Source organism: Kogia breviceps, chromosome 6, assembly GCF_026419965.1.
Source record: "Kogia breviceps isolate mKogBre1 chromosome 6, mKogBre1 haplotype 1, whole genome shotgun sequence".
Classification (NCBI taxonomy): domain Eukaryota; kingdom Metazoa; phylum Chordata; class Mammalia; order Artiodactyla; family Physeteridae; genus Kogia; species Kogia breviceps.
In genome coordinates this window covers 57,404,832-57,424,594 of record NC_081315.1, presented here as the reverse complement: position 1 = coordinate 57,424,594, position 19,763 = coordinate 57,404,832, and the positions used below count along the sequence as shown (strand labels likewise).

Sequence of the window (19,763 nt, the reverse complement as noted above, 5' to 3'; positions counted from 1 at the left end):
TAGTTAGAGTCGTAAACCAACAGCAAATGAAACTGAAACTAAAGATGGACTATTTTCTTGATTCTTGTTTTCTCTCAAAACTACACTCAGATCAGTGAACACTAAAAAGTGAATATGGGCTTCCCTGGTGGCGCAGTGGTTAAGAATCCAACTGCCAATGCAGGGGACACGGGTTCGAGCCCTGGTCTGGGAAGATCCCACATGCCGCAGAGCAACTAAGCCCGTGTGCCACAACTGCTGAGCCTGCTCTCTAGAGCCCGCGAGCCACAACTACTGAAGCCCGCTCACCTAGAGCCCGTGCTCCTCAACAAGAGAAGCCACCATGATGAGAAGCCGGCGCACCACAACGAAGAGTTGGCCCTGCTCACCGCAACTAGAGAAAGCCCGCGCGCAGCAACTATGACCCAGCACAGCCAAAAATAAATAAATTTATTTTTTTATAAGTGAGTATATCAAAATCCTGGCAAAAATTAAAATATAAATTTTAAAAGTTATAGGGTCTTCCCTGGTGGCGCAGTGGTTGAGAGTCCGCCTGCCGATGCAGGGGACATGGGTTCATGCTCCGGTCCGGGAAGATCCCACATGCCGCGGAGCGGCTGGGCCCGTGAGCCATGGCCGCTGAGCCTGCGCGTCCGGAGCCTGTGCTCTGCAACGGGAGAGTCCACAACAGTGAAAAAAAGAGTTATAATTTAATTTTTATTCAAGTGATTCAGGTAAGGTTGGCTGTGGATATAACAAGTAATAGTTGGCTTCCTATTCTCTCTAAAGTTTGATTTTTTTTCTGAATTCTTCTCCACATTGATCACACTTAATAAGGTTTCTCCCCTGAGCCGATCCCTATTCAAAATAAGAGGAGAATGGTCCTTTGTTTTGATTCTGTTTTCACCAGAAAACAATCTGATAACTAATTCAACTTCCCAGGTACTCTGTTACTGGAAAAGTGTGACTTGGTTATCAGACCCAATCATTCCAGACACTGGAAGGTCCTCGTTATAAATGAATAAACTGGGACTTCCCTAGCAGTCCAGTGGTTAAGACTTTGCCTTCTGATGCAGGGGGTGCGGGTTCAACCCCCTAGTCGGGGAGCTAAGATGCCACATACCTCATGGCCAAAAAAACCAAAACATAAAACAGAAGCAATATTGTAACAAATTCAATAAAGACTTTAAAATGGTCCACATTAAAAACAAAGAATGAATAAACTGTCTTTTAAATTTGCATCTTAGATTCTTGTAGATTTGGTTAGCAGAATTAACTCTTTAAGAACATGTTTACCCTGGATGATTAGAATGTCATATTTTACATCTTCATGCTTATCCCTTAACTGTTTAGTGTAGTTATAGCTGCTCCTACAATTTTTTTTGTCTTTTTATCTACATACTGGCTTTTTTTTTTTTTTTTTTTTTTTTTTTTTAATGCTGTATGCAGGCCTCTCACTGTTGTGGCCTCTCCCGTTGCGGAGCACAGGCTCTGGACGCGCAGGCTCAGCAGCCATGGCTCACGGGCCCAGCCTAGCTGCTCCATGGCATGTGGGATCTTCCCGGACCGGGGGCACGAACCCGTGTCCCCTACATCGGCAGGCAGACTCTCAACCACTGCGCCACCAGGAAAGCCCCATACTGGCTTATTTAAGTAATCTTAAATCCTTCCTATATATTTGCCATTTTTTAATTTAAACTTTTAAAATTTATTTTATTTATGTATTTTTGGCTGCACTGGGTCTTCGCTGCTGTGCACAGGCCCTCCCCAGCTGTGGTGAGCAGAAGCCGCTCCCCATTGCGGCCCACAGGCCTCTCACTGCAGTGGCCCCCCCTGCTGTGGAGCACAGGCTCCAGGCACACAGGTTCAGTAGTCGTGGCTTGCGGGCTCTAGAGCGCAGGCTCAGTGGTTGTGGCACACGAGCTTAGTTGCTCTGCAGCATGTGGGATCATCCCAGGCCAGGGCTTGAACCCATGACCCCCGCATTGGCAGGTGGATTCTTAACCACTGAGCTACCAGGGAAGCCCTATATTTGCCTTTCTTATTGGCATTCTCCCTTTTCCTTAGATTCTACTTCTTTTCCATTTAGAGAAGACCCTTCAACATTTCTTGTAGGGTATGTTTAGTATTGATGAATTCTTTCCGTTTCTGCTTGTCTGATAAGTTTTTTTTTATTTCTCCTTCTATCCTAAACAGTATTCTTGCTCAGTAGAGTACCCTAGGTTGCAGGTTTTCCATTTCAGCAGTTTCTGGACCTGTAAAACTGAGGACCAGATACTACAGAATCCTAACAAGGTATTACCATCCCTATGAGACCGTGCCAACATGCCTGACTGGTTGGCTGGCATTACTCGATACCATTTTTGGTGACACTTCTCTAATTGCATATGCTTTCCCTTCCTGGCCACTTGTCTTAAGTACAATCCATACCTTAAGGTTCATCTGAGCACTCCTGGTCTTAATGAATATAATCTCCTATGAACCCCCATCGTATTTATTGTCTATACCACTCATTTGTCACTGATCATACAGTTTCTTTTGTTGATATTTATTGTTTCATATTTGCTGATCTTTCCAATGAGAATGCAAGTCCCATCAAGGACAGACAACGGATCTTATCCCTCCCAGTATCCCCTGAGATTAGCTTGGTTCCCTACACAAAGTACAAACACAATAATGAGAACAAGTACAACCCTCCTCATTCTTCTGCTTCCAAAACCACCCACAAACATATATGCAATATGCACTGAAGAGACTTGCATTCCTTCATTCATTCAATGCATAACTGCAGAGAACCTCCAATGAATAATTTAAAAGTTTTTAGGTGTACCACCCTTTATATATTTACCCCATAGTCCTAGGAATAAAGATTTTGACCTATGGCTAGCTGAGAATACCTATATTGATTCTACCTATCCGAATCTATGCTAACTTCTGGGAAAACTGTAGTTTTCTTAGGTTAAACTTGGTTCCTAAAGCTAGAGGAAACAGTAATACACATGTCCTAATGTAAAAATGTGATGAGTCAATGGAAATGCTTTTTGAAGATGTATAACTCTTACTTGTGCTGTTGCTGAAAGTCTGGAAAAATTTATACATCTATCCACCCATCCAATATTTACTGAATACCTTCCATATGCCTGGTGATGCTCTAGTTGCTGGGGATAAGCTCTGAATAAGACTGATAAGGTCCCTGCTCTTTGGGGACTTATATTTGAATGTGAAGAAATAGACAGTAAAAAAATAAAAAGTGAATTAAGCAAATATCAGAGAGTGAGAAATGCCAGAGAATTAAAATAAGGTCATGGCTGCTCTAGATTGTTTGGTAAGAGAAAGTACTATAATATTTAGCTAAAATCCAAACATCCAGAAGGAACCACCAACACAAAGAACAGGGGGAAAAGCATTCCAGATACAGAAAATCGCCAGTATAAAGGCCTCTGTCTGTGACTGGAGTATAATGGTTGAGAGGGAACAGTGTGAGATGAAGCTGGAGAAATCAGTAGCAGCTAGATCATAGAGGACCTAGCAAAACAGCATACAAAACTGGATTTAATTCTAAATATAACTGTAAGTTATTGGAGGGTCTTAAGCAGAGGAGTGACATGATGACTTATGGGTTTTTTAATTTTATACTGGAGCACAGTTGATTAACAATGTTGGTTAGTTTCAGGTGTACAGCAAAGTGATTCAGTTATACATATACATGTATCTACCCTTTTTCAAATTCTTTTCCCATTTAGGTTATTACAGAACATTGAGCCCCATTCCCTGTGCTATACAGTAGGTCCTTGTTGGCTATCTATTTTAAATACGGCAGTGTGGAGACGTCCCTGGCAGTCCAGTGGTTAAGAATCCCACACTTCCACTGCAGAGGACACAGGTTTGATCCCTAGTCAGGGAACTAAGATTCTGTGTGCCACGCGGGCACAGCCAAAAACAAATAACTAAATGTGCGTGTGTGTGTATATATACATACATACATATATATATATATATATATATATATATGGCAGTGTGTACATGTCAATCCCGAACTCCGAATCTATCCCTTCCCCACAACCCTTTCCCCCGGTAACCATAAGTTCATTCTCTAAGTCTGTGAGTCTGTTTCTGTTTGGTAAATAAATTCATGCATATCTTTTTATTTTTAGATTCCCCATATAAGCGACAGCATATGATATTTGTCTTTCTCTGTCTGATGTACATCATTTAATATGATTATCTCCAGGTCCATCCATGTTGCTGCAAATAGCATTATTTCATTCTTTTATATGGCTGAGTAACATTCCATTGTATATATGAACCACATCTATTTTTTTTATTTTATTGGAGCATAGCTGCTTTACAATGTTGTGTTAGTTTCTGCTATACAGAAAAGTGAATCAGCTTTATGTATACATATATCCCCTCTTTTTAGGATTTCCTTCCCCTTTACGTCACCACAGAGTACTGAGTAGAGTCCCCTGGGCTATACAATCAGCTCTCATTAGTTACCTATTTTATACATAGTAGTGTATATATGTCAATCCCAATCTCCCTATCCATTCCACCTCCTCCTTCCCCCCCTTGTTATCCACACGTTTGTTCTCTATGTTTTTGTCTCTATTTCTGCTTTGCAAATAATTTCATCTATACCATTTTTCCAGACTCCACATATATGCGTTAATATGCAGTATTTGTTTTTCTCTTTCTGACTTACTTCACTCTGTATGGCAGTCTCTAGGTCCATCCACATCTCTGCAGATGGCACAATTTCATTCCTTTTTATGGCTGAGTAATATTCCACTGTATATATGCACCACATCTTCTTTATCCATTCCTCTGTTGATGGGCATTTAGGTTGCTTCCATGTCCTGGCTATTGTAAACAGTGTTGCAGTGAACACTGAGGTGCATGTATTTTTTTGAATTATGGTTTTCTCAGGATATATGCCCAGGAGTGGGATTGCTGTTTCACATGGTAGTTCTATTTTTAGTTTTTTAAGGAACCTCCATACTGTTGTCCACAGTGGCTGTATCAATTTACATTCTCACCAACAGTGCAAGAGGGTTCCCTTTTCTCCACACCCTCTCCAGCATTTATTATTTGCAGATTTTTTGATGATGGCCATTCTGACTGGTGTGAGGTATTACCTCATTATTGTTTTGATCTGCATTTCTCTAATAATTAGTGATGTTGAGCATCTTTTCATGTGTTTGTCGGCCATCTGTATGTGTTCTTTGGAGAAATGTCTGTTTAGGTCTTCTGCCCATTTTTCTGACTGGGTTGTTTGTTTTTTTGATATTGAGCTGCATGAGCTGTTTGCATATTTTGGAGATTAATCCCTTGTCATTTGCTTCATTTGCAAATATTTTCTCCCATTCTGAGGGTTGTCTCTTCATCTTGTTTATGGTTTACTTTGCTGTGCAAAACCTTTGAAGTTTAATGGGTCCAATTTGTTTATTTTTGTTTTTATTTTCATTACTCTAGGAGGTGGGTCAAAAAAGATTTTGCTGTGATTTATGTCAGAGTGTTTTTCCTCTAAGAGTTTTATAGTGTCTGGATTTATATCCAGGTCTTTAATGCATTTTGAGTTTATTTTTGTGTACGTTGTTACAGAGTGTTCTAATTTCATTCTTTTAGATGTAGCTGTCCAGTTTTCCCAGCACCACTTATTGAAGAGACTGTCTTTTCTCCATTGTATATTCTTGCCCCCTTTGTCATAGACTAAGTGACCATAGGTGCAAGGGTTTATCTCTGTGCTTTCTATCCTATACCATTGATCTATATGTCTGTTTTTGTGCCAGTACCATCTGTCCTGATTACTGTAGCTTTGTAGTATAGTCTGAAGTCAGGAAGCCTAATTCCTCCAGCTCCATTTTTCTTTCTGAAGTTTGCTTTGCTATTCGGGATCTTTTGTGTCTCCATACAAATTCTAAGATTTTTTTGCTCTAGTTCTGTGAAAAATGCCATTGGTAATTTGATAGGGATTGCACTGAATCTGTAGATTGCCTTGGGTGGTATAATCATTTTGACAATATTGATTCTTCCAATCCAAGAACATGGAATATCTTTCCATCTGTTTGTGTCATCTTCAATTTCCTTCATCAGCGTTTTATAGTTTTCAGAGTATAGGTCGTTTATCTCCTTAGGTAGGTTTATTCCTAGGTATCTTATTCTTTTTGATGTGATGGTAAATGGGATGGTTTCTTTAATTTCTCTTTCTGATCTTTCCTTGTTAGTGTAGAGAAATGCCATAGATTTCTATGCATTAATTTTGTATCCTGCAACTTTACTAAATTCATTGCTGAGCTCTAGTAATTTGCTGGTAGCATCCTTAGGATTTTCTATGTATAGTAGCATGTCATCTGCAAACAGTGACAGTTTTACTTCTTCTTTTCCAGTTTGGATTCCTTTTTTTTTTTTTTTTTTTTTCTTGTCTGACTGGCCAGGTCCTGTCATATGCAGAAGCTGCTGGCTGCTGTTTAGCAGGGCCTGGTCACAAGGCAGCTGGCTGCAGAACCCTAGAGGGTCCCAGCTCTAACAGTGGCTCACTGGTAGGCAGAGTCAGATCCCAAAGACTGGCTGTTGCCCAGCCACTGGCAGATGAAGCCAGGTCCTGGGGTTAGTGCCTGACTACTGACAGGCAGAGCTGGTTCCTGGAGTCTGGCTGCAGGGCCCAGAGATCCCAGAGCTCGTTTCAGATCACTGGTTGGGGGCCCAGTTTCTGACACAGTTGGGGGTATCCTGAGCTTGTGTTGGCCTGCTAGTGGACAGAGCCAGGACCCAGCTTAGGGGTAGGATCTGGCCTGCTGTGGACAGGCTGGGTCTATAGGCTGTGGGATTGTAGTTTTCTTGTGTCTGGTGTCTGTTCCTTGGTTGGTGAGCCTTGTCTAGAAGTTAGTGCAGGTTTACTGGAGGGAAGGGCCAGTGCCTGTCCACTGCTGGATAAAGCTGGGTCTTGGCCCTCTGGTGAGCAGGGCCATATCTAGAGGCATGTCTAAAGGTGGCTGTAGACTCAGAAAGTCCTTAGGCAGCCTGCCTGCTGATGGTTAGGACTCTCTAAGACCAGAGGGTAGGTCTGGCCCAGGCTCCTATCAAATTACTGCTTTTTCCCTGGGTCCCAGTGCACATGAGATTTTGTGTGCACCCTTTAAGAGTAAACTCTCTATTTTCCCCAGTCCTGTGGGGCTCCTGAAATTAAGATCCACTGGCCTTCATTGCCAAATGCTCCAGCAGTTCATCTTCCTGGTGCAAGACCCCCAGGCTGCGGAGCCTGATGTGGAGCTCAGAACTCTCACTTGTATAGGAGAACTTCTGCAATATAATTATTCTCCAGTTTGTGGGTTGCACTCCAAGGGGTATGGGATTTGATTTTATCACAAGTTCACCCCTCCTACTCATCTCATTGTGGTTCCTTCTTTATATCTTTGTTGTATAAGATCTTTTCTGGTAGGTTCCAGTCTTTTTCATCGATGGCTGTTTTGCAGATAGTTGTGATTTTACTGTGTTCATGAAAGGAGGTGAGCTCAGGGTCTTTCTACTCTGCCACATTGGCCGCTCTCCACAAAATGGATTTTTAAAAAGTATGATCCAACTGTACAGTTTTTACAAGAGGCATAATTTATATTCACTGACATCAACAGGTTAAAAGTTAAACAGCAGAAAAAGATATATCATGCTGACAGTAACCAGAAGAGAGCTGAATTAGCTATATTTAATAGACCAGACAAAAAATTGTTAGTAGAGACAAAGAAAGATAATTTATAATGATTCAGCAAGTCACAGCAGTTAAAATAAGAATATAAAAAAATTTGGGAGACATTTATATTTCTGATGAAAGAAAAGTTGAGTAGACTGATGAATATAACCGAGGAATTGTCTAATTGCATAAATAACAAGGTGCTGAATGATTAAATCTATTTGCAGTGTTTTAAAAAATTGCAATAAAACCCAACTCTTAAAGAAACAAAATTTACTTTTTTTTTTTTTTTTTTTTTTGCTGTACGCGGGCCTCTCACTGTTGTGGCCTCTCCCACTGCGAAGCACAGGCTCTAGACGTGCAGGCCCAGCGGCCATGGCTCACGGGCCCAGCTGCTCCACGCCATGTGGGATCTTCCCAGACCGGGGCACGAACCCGTGTGCCCTGCATCGGCAGGCGGACTCTCAACCACTGTGCCACCAGGGAAGCCCAAAATTTACATATTTTAACACAATTAGAATACAAATATCAGAACTAGGAAGAAATAAATGTCTCTTTTCCCCAGTCACAAAAATCCCAGGATCACAATGTTCAATATAATCTAAAATGGGACTGCCCTGGTGGTGCAGTGGTTAAGAATCCGCCTGCCAATTCAGGGGACACAGGTTTGAGCCCTGGTCTGGGAAGATCCCACATGCCACGGAGCAACTAAGCCCCTGCGCCACAACTACTGAGCCTGCGCTCTAGAGCTCGCGCGCCACAACTACTGAAGCCCACGTGCCTAGAGCCCGTGCTCTGCAACAAGAGAAGCCACCACAGTGAGAAGCCCACACACCACAACAAAGAGTAGCCCCCGCTCACCACAACTAGAGAAAGCCCGTGAGCAGAAACGCAGATCCATGCAGCCAAAAATTAATTAATTAATTAAAATAATTAATTAATTAATAAAACGAATCCAACTGAACATGGTCTGTTTTAGGCAAGAAAACTACCTTTTAAAAATACTATAAGTAAATAAATGTGTATCTAGGTGATTGTTTACTAACACGTATATATCTGTATATATGTTTAACATACATATACTACAGCATTTTTCATTTCAGTATGAATTCAGTGTAAGATAGATACATCTTACACCTTTTCTAGGTGTTTAATTACTGAGGCATCAAACTAACATCGAAGATGGCTTCAGCCAATCAAGATAGAATGGAAATCAGAAATCCAAATCAAGAACAGTGTTCTCTCTGAGAGGCAGCATAACAAAGTTGTTGAGAAAATGGACTCTAGAGCTAGTTACTGGGTAACATGAGTCATTTAAGGATGAGTTATTTAAGGATTAAATAAGTCAATATTCATAAAGCACTTCAAACAACGCCTGGCATACAGTTAATGCTATGTAATACTTAATTAAAAATCAATTAAACAAATAAGAAATATTTTCTCATTAATAACAATCCACTAGCAGCCATCTACCTCAACTCTCCTTTTACTTTGCTATATAGACAGCATTTTAGCTGAGAACTGAGATACTAACAAAAATAAAATTATCACCATGTATCTTTTTATTGTTTAATGTTGAACTGTTCAGTGCCTCTTCCATCCGTGATGTCAGACATTTCCCGAAAAAATATCTGGCATTTTTACTCACAGTCCAATTTTTATTCTGTACAAACAGCCATGGGAGGGCCCCTCCATGTCACTGTCTCGCACAAACATTTCCCTCATCAGAAGAAGGCCTTTTTACTGAGTGAAAGTCTTCTCGGCTCTATCAGTCTCTGTCTCACTTCCCCTCCTTCTGAGCTTCCAGTTTCCCCACAGTTAAGTCCACTCACTGACTTAACCACTGGGAAGCTTAGCTCTACCCAGTCCCTGGAACAGACCAACCTGGGATCCAGCAATTTCCGCCTCCCCAAGCAACACCTCACTGCTCTGATGACGGATCTCCTGTACCTGAGGTTCCAAGTCTTATGTGTGTCCAGTTTGCAGATACAGGCTTTTGTCTTGGCCTCTATGCCAAGCTATAGGCCAGTATCTGCCAGGTACACTAGTCTAACCCTAGGATGGCAGACCTACCTTTCCCTGGACTATTCCCTACATTGCTGCAGCCTAGCTGACTATGAAAAGACCTCCCAAGTACTTTCCTAGGTTCCAAGTATCACCTGCATCTGATGCCTGCATTTAGAATAGTATTTCATTTTGTATCCCCTGTTGCCAATCACTTGCAAAGAACACAACCAGACTATATAACCCTTGGATATTGGTGAACTTCCAATACATGTTATACTACATGAGTATCACCTACTTCCTACTGATGGTGTCAGCCAAGTACTACTGAATGCTAAGATAAGAGGCCAAGTTTTGACCCTATTTGGCCCTATTTGCCCAGTTGAAACTGCTTATTTCAGTTATCAATGTTACCAGCTCAAAGGCTAACACTTTTTCGCCTTTGCTTTGCATGTGACATTCTCTTAGAGCTGTACCCATCTTAAGTCAACCTCTATTTCCATTCTGTTCTCCTGTCTCTATTTATGCCCTTCTTTTAAGTTTATTTCCTCAAAAAGCATCTTTTGTTTTTTGCAATAACCCTACTATAGCTACAAATCCTTTCCTTACTCCATTCTGGATATTGTCTTACAATGTTTTCATTCAGGGACTGACTATAATACATGAAACTTGTTTAATAACATACCAGAAATCAGATATCCAAATGAGTAGTGTTTTCCCTAGAAATAATTATGTTGGAAGCTATTCACTTATTCTAATGATGTTATGAATAATCAGAGCACTTCTGGAATTCCTTGAACCTTACAAGTTCTATATCTTTGACCTTGTCCAAAAAGACCAAACCTATTACTCTGTAATACTGATCAAACACTGCAGTGCTTGGCTAAATTACTGTTTCCAAAAATTAGATTTACCTCCAAAGGTTGAAAAATTGCTACTACTGTGGAATTTTTAAAAATTATCTAGCCTCTGAAAGTATTACTAAAATTTAAAATAAATGTTGGAAGAAAAGCATCATAGTTAGAATAAATGGATGGCAACCTTTGTATGACCTAACATAGTTATCTAACTCTGAAGATTATTCTTCCACATATAAAATAATTTCCTACCTTCTTACAGGATTACTGTAGAAATAAAATGAGAAAGTATACAACATCTCTGAAACCCAAAAAAAGTGAACAAATGTAAGATATTCCTATTCATGCCTTACTGCTGCAAATTTAAATGGATTCAAAACAAATATTAAGGCTTACTTGTTTTAAAACTGTGTTTAAGACTTTAAGTTGAGTTTAAGTTGACATTTGCATTTTTCAGGAGGTGCGAGATGAGAATCCAAGTTCCATTTTTTTTTAAAGTATTTATATTTGCCGTAAAGTTATGTTTTTCAAGAAATCGTTCATGATTTAGGAAGTGAAACCTAGCTCTCTCTTATTGAAACAAAGGAGGTAGAGGGAAATTCCATAACTCAGAAGCCACAATAAATACAAATAATATCTTTGATTCTGCAACATGGGACTTCCCCAAGGAACAGACACAGGTTTTCCCAAGTCAACTGTAATGTTATCCAATCAGAGTTAGAGAGGGAAAGTGCCTTTACAAATAAATACTGCAACCTAGCCCGACGTTTTCAGAGACACTCCTCAAGTGTTCAGGCAGTCTGAGCCTACTACAGAAGAACCTTCAGTTGCAGCACCATGAACCAACGTGCTGTTCTTATTTTCTGCCTTATCCTTCTGACTCTGAGAGGAAGTCAAGGTGAGGAACATCAAGGGATATTTAATTTGTAAGATCAGGAATAGGACTGGGTATAAACTCTTTAAGTGCAGAAATAATGTACTTGCAAAAGTTTTACAGCCTGCCTTTTAAATGACGGGTAAATGAGCAGAGATTCCTTCTGGTCAGAGTTTATAGTCAGAGAAGCAAGTGGAATAAAAGAAAGAGAGGTGGAGGAAGGTGGGAGTGGAAGAGGGACAGACAGAGAAAATGTGAGGGAAGGAGGAGAAAGAGGATGAGACAGGTATCTCTTTAGTTAACTTAAGTAACTATATTACCTGGGCTCAAGGGTATGATCTCACAATCAACAAGTTACAATTCCATTCCTTCAGAGAAATGACTAATTAATTATACAGAGCTGTATGATCACAGATTGACTATGTGATTACACAGAGGTACAGGTTCAGCTAAGTACTACCCAAACCACATTAAATGCCTAAAATGAAAACTGCGCTAACGTCGTCTGCTGTACCTGTCTCTTTTCCTGCAGAAATACCTCTCTCTAGGACTACACGCTGTGCGTGCATCAAGATCAGTGATCAACCTGTTAATCCAAGGTCCTTAGAAAAACTTGAAGTGATTCCTGCAAGTCAATCTTGCCCACGTGTTGAGATCATGTGAGTAAAATCCCACCTAATGATCACCTCCCTGGTTGTAATCACACAATTAAATACATGATGATGATTACAAAAATCAGTAAAGGGTTTGTGATGATTCTAAGACTTCTGTACAGCAAAGGGAAACATCTAAAGTGAAACCTAAATGTCTGACTTTAAAACTGTATATTCCACATTTTATTGGCCCAATATTGTTTTAAATATTTTCACTCCTGTTTATTTCTATAGTGCCACAATGAAAAAGAAGGGGGAGAAAAGATGTCTTAATCCAGAGTCTAAGACCATCAAGAATTTACTGAAAGCAATTAGCAAGAAAAGGTAGGTTTGCTATTGCTTGCAGAAGAACTGCTCTTTAAGAAATGTTGATCTTGTGAAGTTAGAAATATCTGCATAGGGCTTTCCTATGGAATTCTTGGCTTAAAACGGTGTTACCACCATGATTCCACTACCTCCATCTATCTATATACTGAGGTGTCATCTTGTGTGGTATCAAAAGTTACCCTGATTACTGTCTAGAAGTGTCAATAGGTCACTTTAACCTTAAAGCAGAGCTATAACTATCCAAGCAAAGATGTCAAATTTCCCCCACGCTTTTCCTGGCCTTAAAAAAGCATCCCGTGTAATCCACAATCATTGCGTAGCAGCAGGAAAGCTCACCACACACTTCACCTTAAGACTTAGGATTATCTATGAATTCAGCATGTTCCAAGCAGAATTCAGACTGAAGTCAGTCATTTACACTCTCCTTCTCTTCTTACAGGTCTAAAAGATCTCAAACACAGAAAGAGGCATAATCCTGCACTACCGATAGGGATGGACCACACAGAAGCTACCTCTGCCGTCATTTTCCTACACACAGTATATGTCAAGCCCTAATTGTCCGTGGATTGCAGTTCTCCTAAAAGGTGACCAACCACAGTCACCAAATTAGCTGCTACTTCTCCTGCAGGGTGGTGGATAGCTCATCATCCTGAGCTGTTTGGTAGTAACTCTGCCCTGGCACCTACTATAATCTACGCTGAAGCGCTACATTCTTTTTTTTTTTTTTTTTTGCGGTACGCGGGCCTCTCACCGCTGTGGCCTCTCCCGTTGCAGAGCACAGGCTCCGGACGCGCATGGCTCAGCGGCCATGGCTCACGGGCCCAGCCGCTCTGCGGCATGTGGGATCTTCCCGGACCGGGGCACAAATCCGTGTCCCCTGCATCGGCAGGCGGACTCTCAACCACTGCGCCACCAGGGAAGCCCGAGGCACTACATTCTTAATGTGTGTGCCAAGCCCTAGCCCTGCTACTGACAGCTTCCTCACTTCTTCTATCTTCTAAAGGGGGTTATGAAAGGGTCGTCCCCCTCTGGGCTTACCAGGGATCTTAGAATCTCAAATAACTAAAAGGTATTCAAAGCAATAATACAATCTGCCTTTTAAAGAAAGATCTTTACTCCATGGGCTTCTACTGCCATCCCTCCAAGGGTCCCATATTCTTCCGGGTGTTATATAAATAATTCCAAATACACAGAAGCAGCTAGAAATATCTGGAAATGTATGTGAATTTTTTCTACACAAAGTAGTCAAAGACTACACAAAGTAGAATTCTTAGATGCATATGTTTCTTATATTGTTTTCAGTGTTTATGGAATAACTTGTGTAATTAAGTACTGCAATGGGAGAAATTTTAAAATTTAGATACATGTTCTGCATGTTATGTAAGACAAATATGCTGAATGCTTTTCAAAATAAAAGCAATGTTCTCTCCTAGAAATATTAAGAAAGATTATTTAACTGTTTAGAGACCAAAACATAATAAAGTAATTATAACTAAGATGAAGTGTCTGGTGGGTCATTTGAGACATTTATTTCATAAAAAGCTTAGATTGGAGAATCCATAGCCTAGAGAAGAAGTAAGGATGGGTAGAGGACAAATGAGTTTGAGAATTACCATATTCCTTCCAACTATAGACTCCTGGAAGGCCCATCATACAGGAGTCCTCCAGAACTTATCTGGCATAACAGAGCTTGGCCTGAGCTTCAGATCCTTAGAGCCAACTTTCTATAAGACATCTGCAACTCAACATCCCATGGAAACATCAAACTCCAAAATGTCTTAAATTAATTCCTCCCTCCCCCAGATCTATTTCTCCTCCTCTATTCTATATACTAGTTTAATAGCACCATCATCCATGCAGTTCCCCAAATGAGAATTCTGGGAGTAATTCTACACTCCTTCTTCTCCCTTGCCTCCCATATCCAATTTGTCATCAAGAAGGTATTTGCAATGCATTTAGTTGGCAAATTATTAGTATCTAAAACATATAGAGGGGACGTCCCTGGTGGTCCAGCGGTTAAGATGCCACACTTCCAATGCAGGGGGCCCAAGTTCAATCCCTGGTCAGGGAGGTAGATCCAACACACCACAACTAAAAGATCCCACACGAGGCAACTAAGACCCAGCACAGCCAAAATAAATAAATAAAATATTTTTTAAAAAATAAAACATATAGAGAACTCCTATGAATAAAAAAGGAAAAGATAGCTAGCTGAAAAACAGGAAACAAATGAATAGGAATTTCACAAAATAAGAAAACACAAGCCCTTAACATATGAAGAGATGCTCAATTTCATTAGTAATCAGGGACACGTACTTTCTTTTTTTTTTTTAACATTTTTATTGGAGTATAAATTCCGATTTGGATTCCTTTTCTTTTTCTTCTCTGATTGCTGTGGCTAAAACTTCCAAAACTATGTTGAATAACAGTGGTGAGAGTGGGCAACCTTGTCCTGTTCCTGATCTTAGTGGAAATGATTTCAGTTTTTCACCATTGAGGATGATGTTGGCTGTGGGTTTGTCATATATGGCCTTTATTATGTTGAGGAAAGTTCCCTCTATGCCTACTTTCTCCAGGGTTTTTATCATAAATGGGTGTTGAATTTTGTCAAAAGCTTTCTCTGTGTCTATTAAGATGATCATATGGTTTTTCTCCTTCAATTTGTTAATATGGTGTATCACATTGATTGATTTGCATATATTGAAGAATCCTTGCATTCCTGGGATAAACCCCACTTGATCATGGTGTATGATCCCTTTAATGTGCTGTTGGATTCTGTTTGCTAGTATTCTGTTGAGAATTTTTGCATCTATGTTCATCAGTGATATTGATCTGTAGTTTTCTTTTTTTGTGACATCTTTGTCTGGTTTTGGTATCAGCGTGATGGGGGCCTCGTAGAATGAGTCTGGGAGTGTTCTTCCTTCTGCTATCTTTTGGAAGAGTTTGAGAAGGATAGGTGTTAGCTCTTCTCTACATGTTTGATAGAATTCAACTATGAAGCCATCTGGTCCTAGGCTTTTGTTTAAGATTTTTAATCACAATTTCAATTTCAGTGCTTGTGATTGGTCTGTTCATATTTTCTATTTGTTCCTGGTTCAGTCTTGGAATGTTGTGCTTTTCTAAGAATTCGTCCATTTCTTCCAGGTTGTCCATTTTACTGGCATATAATTGCTTAATCTTTGTATTTCTGCAGTGTCAGTCGTTACTTTCCCTTTCTCATTTCTAATTCTATTGATTTGAGCCTTCTCCCTTTTTTTCTTGATGAGTCTGGCTAATGGTTTATCAATTTTTTTATCTTCTCAAAGAACCAGCTTTTAGTTTTATTGATGTTTGCTATCATTTCCTTCATTTCTTTTTCATTTATTTCTTTCTCTTTTTTTAACATCTTTATTGGAGAATAACTGCTTTACAATGGTGTGTTAGTTTCTGCTTTACAACAGAGTGAATCAGTTATACATATACATATGTTCCCATATCTCTTCCCTCTTGCATCTCCCTCCCTCCTACCCTCCCTATTCCATCCCCTAGGTGGTCACAAACCACCTAGCTGATCTCCCTGTGCCACGCGGCTGCTTCCCACTAGCTATCCACCCTACGTTTGGTAGTGTATATATGTCCATGCCACTCTCTCACTTCATAACAGCTTACCCTTCCCCCTCCCCATATCCTCAAGTTCAACTTTTTCATTTATTTCTGATGTGATCTTTATGATTTCTTTCCTTCTGCTAACTTTGGGGGTTTTTTGTTCTCCTTTCTCTAATTGCTTTAGGTGTAAAGTTAGGTTGTTTATTTGAGATGTTTCTTTTTTAAAAAAAAAATCTGAAAAAGAATTTATTGTTGTCTCTCCATAAGTGAATCAAGTGGATGTACAGCAGCAAAAATCATAGCACTGGAAATCAGCTACAAGCCATTAATTACAAAACAAAAAACAAACAAAAAAACAAAGACAGTGAGTGAGAGATAAATTCTTACAGAATTGGTTCAGGGGCTGTGATGCCACCTGGTTTGACCACATCTAGACCCACAGCTGAATGGGATCTAAGGCTGGACAGTTGTGGGGCTAGAAGGCCTGGTGAGGATGAGTCAGAAAATGCAGCCCCTTTAGAGTAATATTTCCTGGTCCTGATTCCATGGGTCCCAAATCTCCAGATGCCAGCGACCCTTCGTACAGCTATAACATGCATGGGACACCCAGAGGATGGTACACCATTGGATCAGGAGGAGTTTGGAAAAGGCACCTCATCTCATCTGCTGGTGCTCGGGTTCCCCCCTCCAGCCTCTTTCCTAACAATCTCCCCATTTGGGGAAGTCAGCACCTTTAACACCCTGTTTCTCACAGTTTGGAATTTGTCTGGTGGCTGAAATGGAACGGGGGGAACAATGAGAGACAAGGCCTAGGTGGTTGAACAGGCACATGCCACTCTAATTTCCAGTTAGGAAGAGGAACTGACCAAAGGCTCAGCTTGCCCTCAGAACCAGAATAGGGCTTGAAGAAATCCTGCTGTTTTGTGGCCATTTCCCAAAGAAACAAGTTGAAAAGTGGAGCTCAGGGAAGCTGCAATTCACAGTCTTGCAGGACTGTAAAAGATACCTAACGTGGAAAAATGCCTTGAGGTAAGTCACGAAAAACGACTTGAAAGCAAGGCAGAATTGCAGGAACGGGATTTCAAGAGGTAGATTGGACTCACCATGAAACCACATGGAGAGCAGCAGAACTTCTTCTACAATGCCACTGACCAAAAAGGGCATACGCGTTCCTCCTGAATATATTTAGGAAAAACGTATACCCCCTTTTTGGCCAACCAAAACGGCACACAGTGCAAATCAACACTACAAAGAGGTATCACCTCGCATCAGTCCGAAGGGCTATCCTCACAAAGCATAAAAACCAGAAATACAGGATGGGGTGTTGAGAAGAGGGAGCCCCTTTATGCTGATTGTGGGAAGGTAAACTGCGAATGGCACTCTGGAGAAGTGTATTGTGTTTCCCCCCAAAATCTAAGAAACAAAGCTACAGAGCATACGGCACTTCCACTCATGCGCGTATATCTTCGGAAAACCAAAACTCCACAGGACACATGCAACCCAACTTTTACTGCTGCTCTGTTTACAAGAGCCTCGACTCAGATACAACCGAAATTTCCTTGCAAGGAAAACATGGATGAAGAAGATGTGATACTTACGTACAATGAAATATTAGTCAGCCATGAAATCAATGAAATAAGGTCAGTTGCAGCAACTCAGATGGAGTTAAGTACAATCATTCTAAGTAACATATGTCAGACAGAAAAAGAGACTTAGCATAAGATATAACTTATAGATGGAACCTAAAAATGGCTACACATGAACTAAATGACAGACACAGAAATATGCATTTTTTGTCATAAGCTGTGGTATTAATTGCATTAATTTAAATGTTTCTTTTGTGTAAATTCACCACATGTTCCATTAAGAATAGAGACCATATTATCTAGTTCAACAATGCTATATATAAAATAGATACCCGAACTTCCCTGGTGGCGCAGTGGTTGAGAGTCAGCCTGCCGATGCAGGGGACGCAGGTTCATGCCCCGGTCTGGGAGGATCCCACATGCCCATGAGCCATGGTCACTGGGCCTGCGCATCCGGAGCCTGTGCTCCACAATGGGAGAGACCACAACAGTGAGAAGCCCGTGTACCGAAAAAAAAAAAAAAAAAAAAAGATACCCAACAAAGACCTACTGCATAGCATAGGGAACTATACTCAGTATTTTGTTTTGTTTGTTTCTTTTTTGTTTTTTTTTTCTCTTCTTGATTTTGTGGACTTAACATAGGTGTTGAATTTATCTTGAAATTGACTATCCAATTTTTTTTTTGAATTTTATTATTTTTTTTAAACAGAAGGTCCTTATTAGTCATCAATTTTATACACATCAGTGTATACATGTCAATCCCAATCATCCAATTCATCAGACCACCACACCTAACCACCCGCCGCTTTCCCCCTTTGGTGTCCATAGGTTTGTTCTCTACATCTGTGTCTCAATTTCTGCTCTGCAAACAGGTTCATCTGTACCATTTTTCTCGGTTCCACATATATCTGTTAATATACGATATTTGTTCTTCTCCTTCTGACTTACTTCACTCTGTATGACAGCCTCTAGATGCATCCACATCTCTATAAATGACCCAATTTCGTTCCTTTTTATGGCTGAGTAATATTCCATTGTATAGATGTACCACATCTTCTTTATCCATTCATCTCTCGATGGACATTTAGGTTGCTTCCATGACCTGGCTATTGTAAATAGTGCTGCAATGAACATTGGGGTGCATGAGTCTTTTTGCATTACGGTTTTCTCTGGGTATATGGCCAGTAGTGGGAATGCCGGATCATATGGTAATTCTATTTTTAGTTTTTTAAGGAAACTCCATACTGTTCTCCATAGTGGCTGTATCAATTTACATTCCCACCAGCAGTGCAAGAGGGTTCCCTTTTCTCCACACCCTCTGCAGCATTTGTTGTTTGTAGATTTTCTGATGATGCCCATTCTAACTGGTGTGAGGTGATACCTCATTGTAGTTTTGATTTGCATTTCTCTAATAATTAGTGATGTTGAGCAGTTTTCATGTGCTTCTTGGCCTCCTGTATGTCTGGTTTGGAGAAATGTCTATTTAGGTCTTCTGCTCATTTTTTGATTGGGTTGTTTGTTTTTTTAATATTGAGCTGCATGAGCTGTTTAAATATATTGGAGATTAATCCTTTGTCCATTGCTTTGTTTGCAAATATTGTCTCCCATTCTGAGGGTTGTCTTTTGGTCTTGTTTATGGTTTCCTTTGTTGTGAAAAAGCTTTGAAGTTCCATTAGGTCCCATTTGTTTATTTTTGTTTTTATTTCCAATATTCTAGGAGGTGGATCATAAAAGATCTTCCTGTGATTTATGTCAAGGAGTGTTCTCCCTATGTTTTCCTCTAAGAGTTTTATAGTGTCTCATCTTACATTTAGGTCTCTAATCCATTTTGAGTTTATTTTTGTGTGTGGTGTTAGGGAGTGTTCTATTTTCATACTTTTACAGGTACCTGTCCAGTTTTCCCAGCATCTCTTATTGAAGAGGCTGTCTTTTCTCCACTGTATATCCTTCCCTCCTTTATCAAAGATAAGGTGACCATATGTGTGTGGGTTTATCTCTGGGCTTTCTATCCTGTTCCACTGATCTATATTTCTGTTTTTGTGCCAGTATCATACTGTCTTGATTGCTGTAGCCTTGTAGTATAGTCTGAAGTCAGGGAGCCTGATTCCTCCTGCTCCATTTTTCATTCTCAAGATTGCTTTGGCTATTCGGGGTCTTCTGTGTTTCCATACAAATTGTGAAATTTTTTGTTCTAATTCTGTAAAAAATGCCAGT

General features: G+C 40.2%; 1 protein-coding gene across 1 annotated transcript; it reads left to right on the top strand.

The window, feature by feature from the left end:
- Positions 1 to 11,296: 11,296 nt before the first annotated feature.
- CXCL10 (C-X-C motif chemokine ligand 10) lies at positions 11,297 to 13,872 on the top strand. The gene is made up of 4 exons (XM_059066889.2): positions 11,297 to 11,422; positions 11,931 to 12,057; positions 12,286 to 12,375; positions 12,818 to 13,872. The coding sequence occupies exons 1-4, from the start codon at positions 11,362 to 11,364 to the stop codon at positions 12,849 to 12,851; spliced, it is 312 nt and encodes a 103-aa protein (XP_058922872.1). The 5' UTR covers positions 11,297 to 11,361; the 3' UTR covers positions 12,852 to 13,872.
- Positions 13,873 to 19,763: the final 5,891 nt, after the last annotated feature.

Bases quoted from the DNA above. Each gene is read 5' to 3' on its own strand.
- CXCL10 (XM_059066889.2), top strand. From the start codon at position 11,362: ATGAACCAACGTGCTGTTCTTATTTTCTGCCTTATCCTTCTGACTCTG. The intron at 11,423-11,930 runs GTGAGGAACATC...CTTTTCCTGCAG, and splicing joins GACTCTGAGAGGAAGTCAAG to AAATACCTCTCTCTAGGACT. The intron at 12,058-12,285 runs GTGAGTAAAATC...TTATTTCTATAG, and splicing joins TGCCCACGTGTTGAGATCAT to TGCCACAATGAAAAAGAAGG.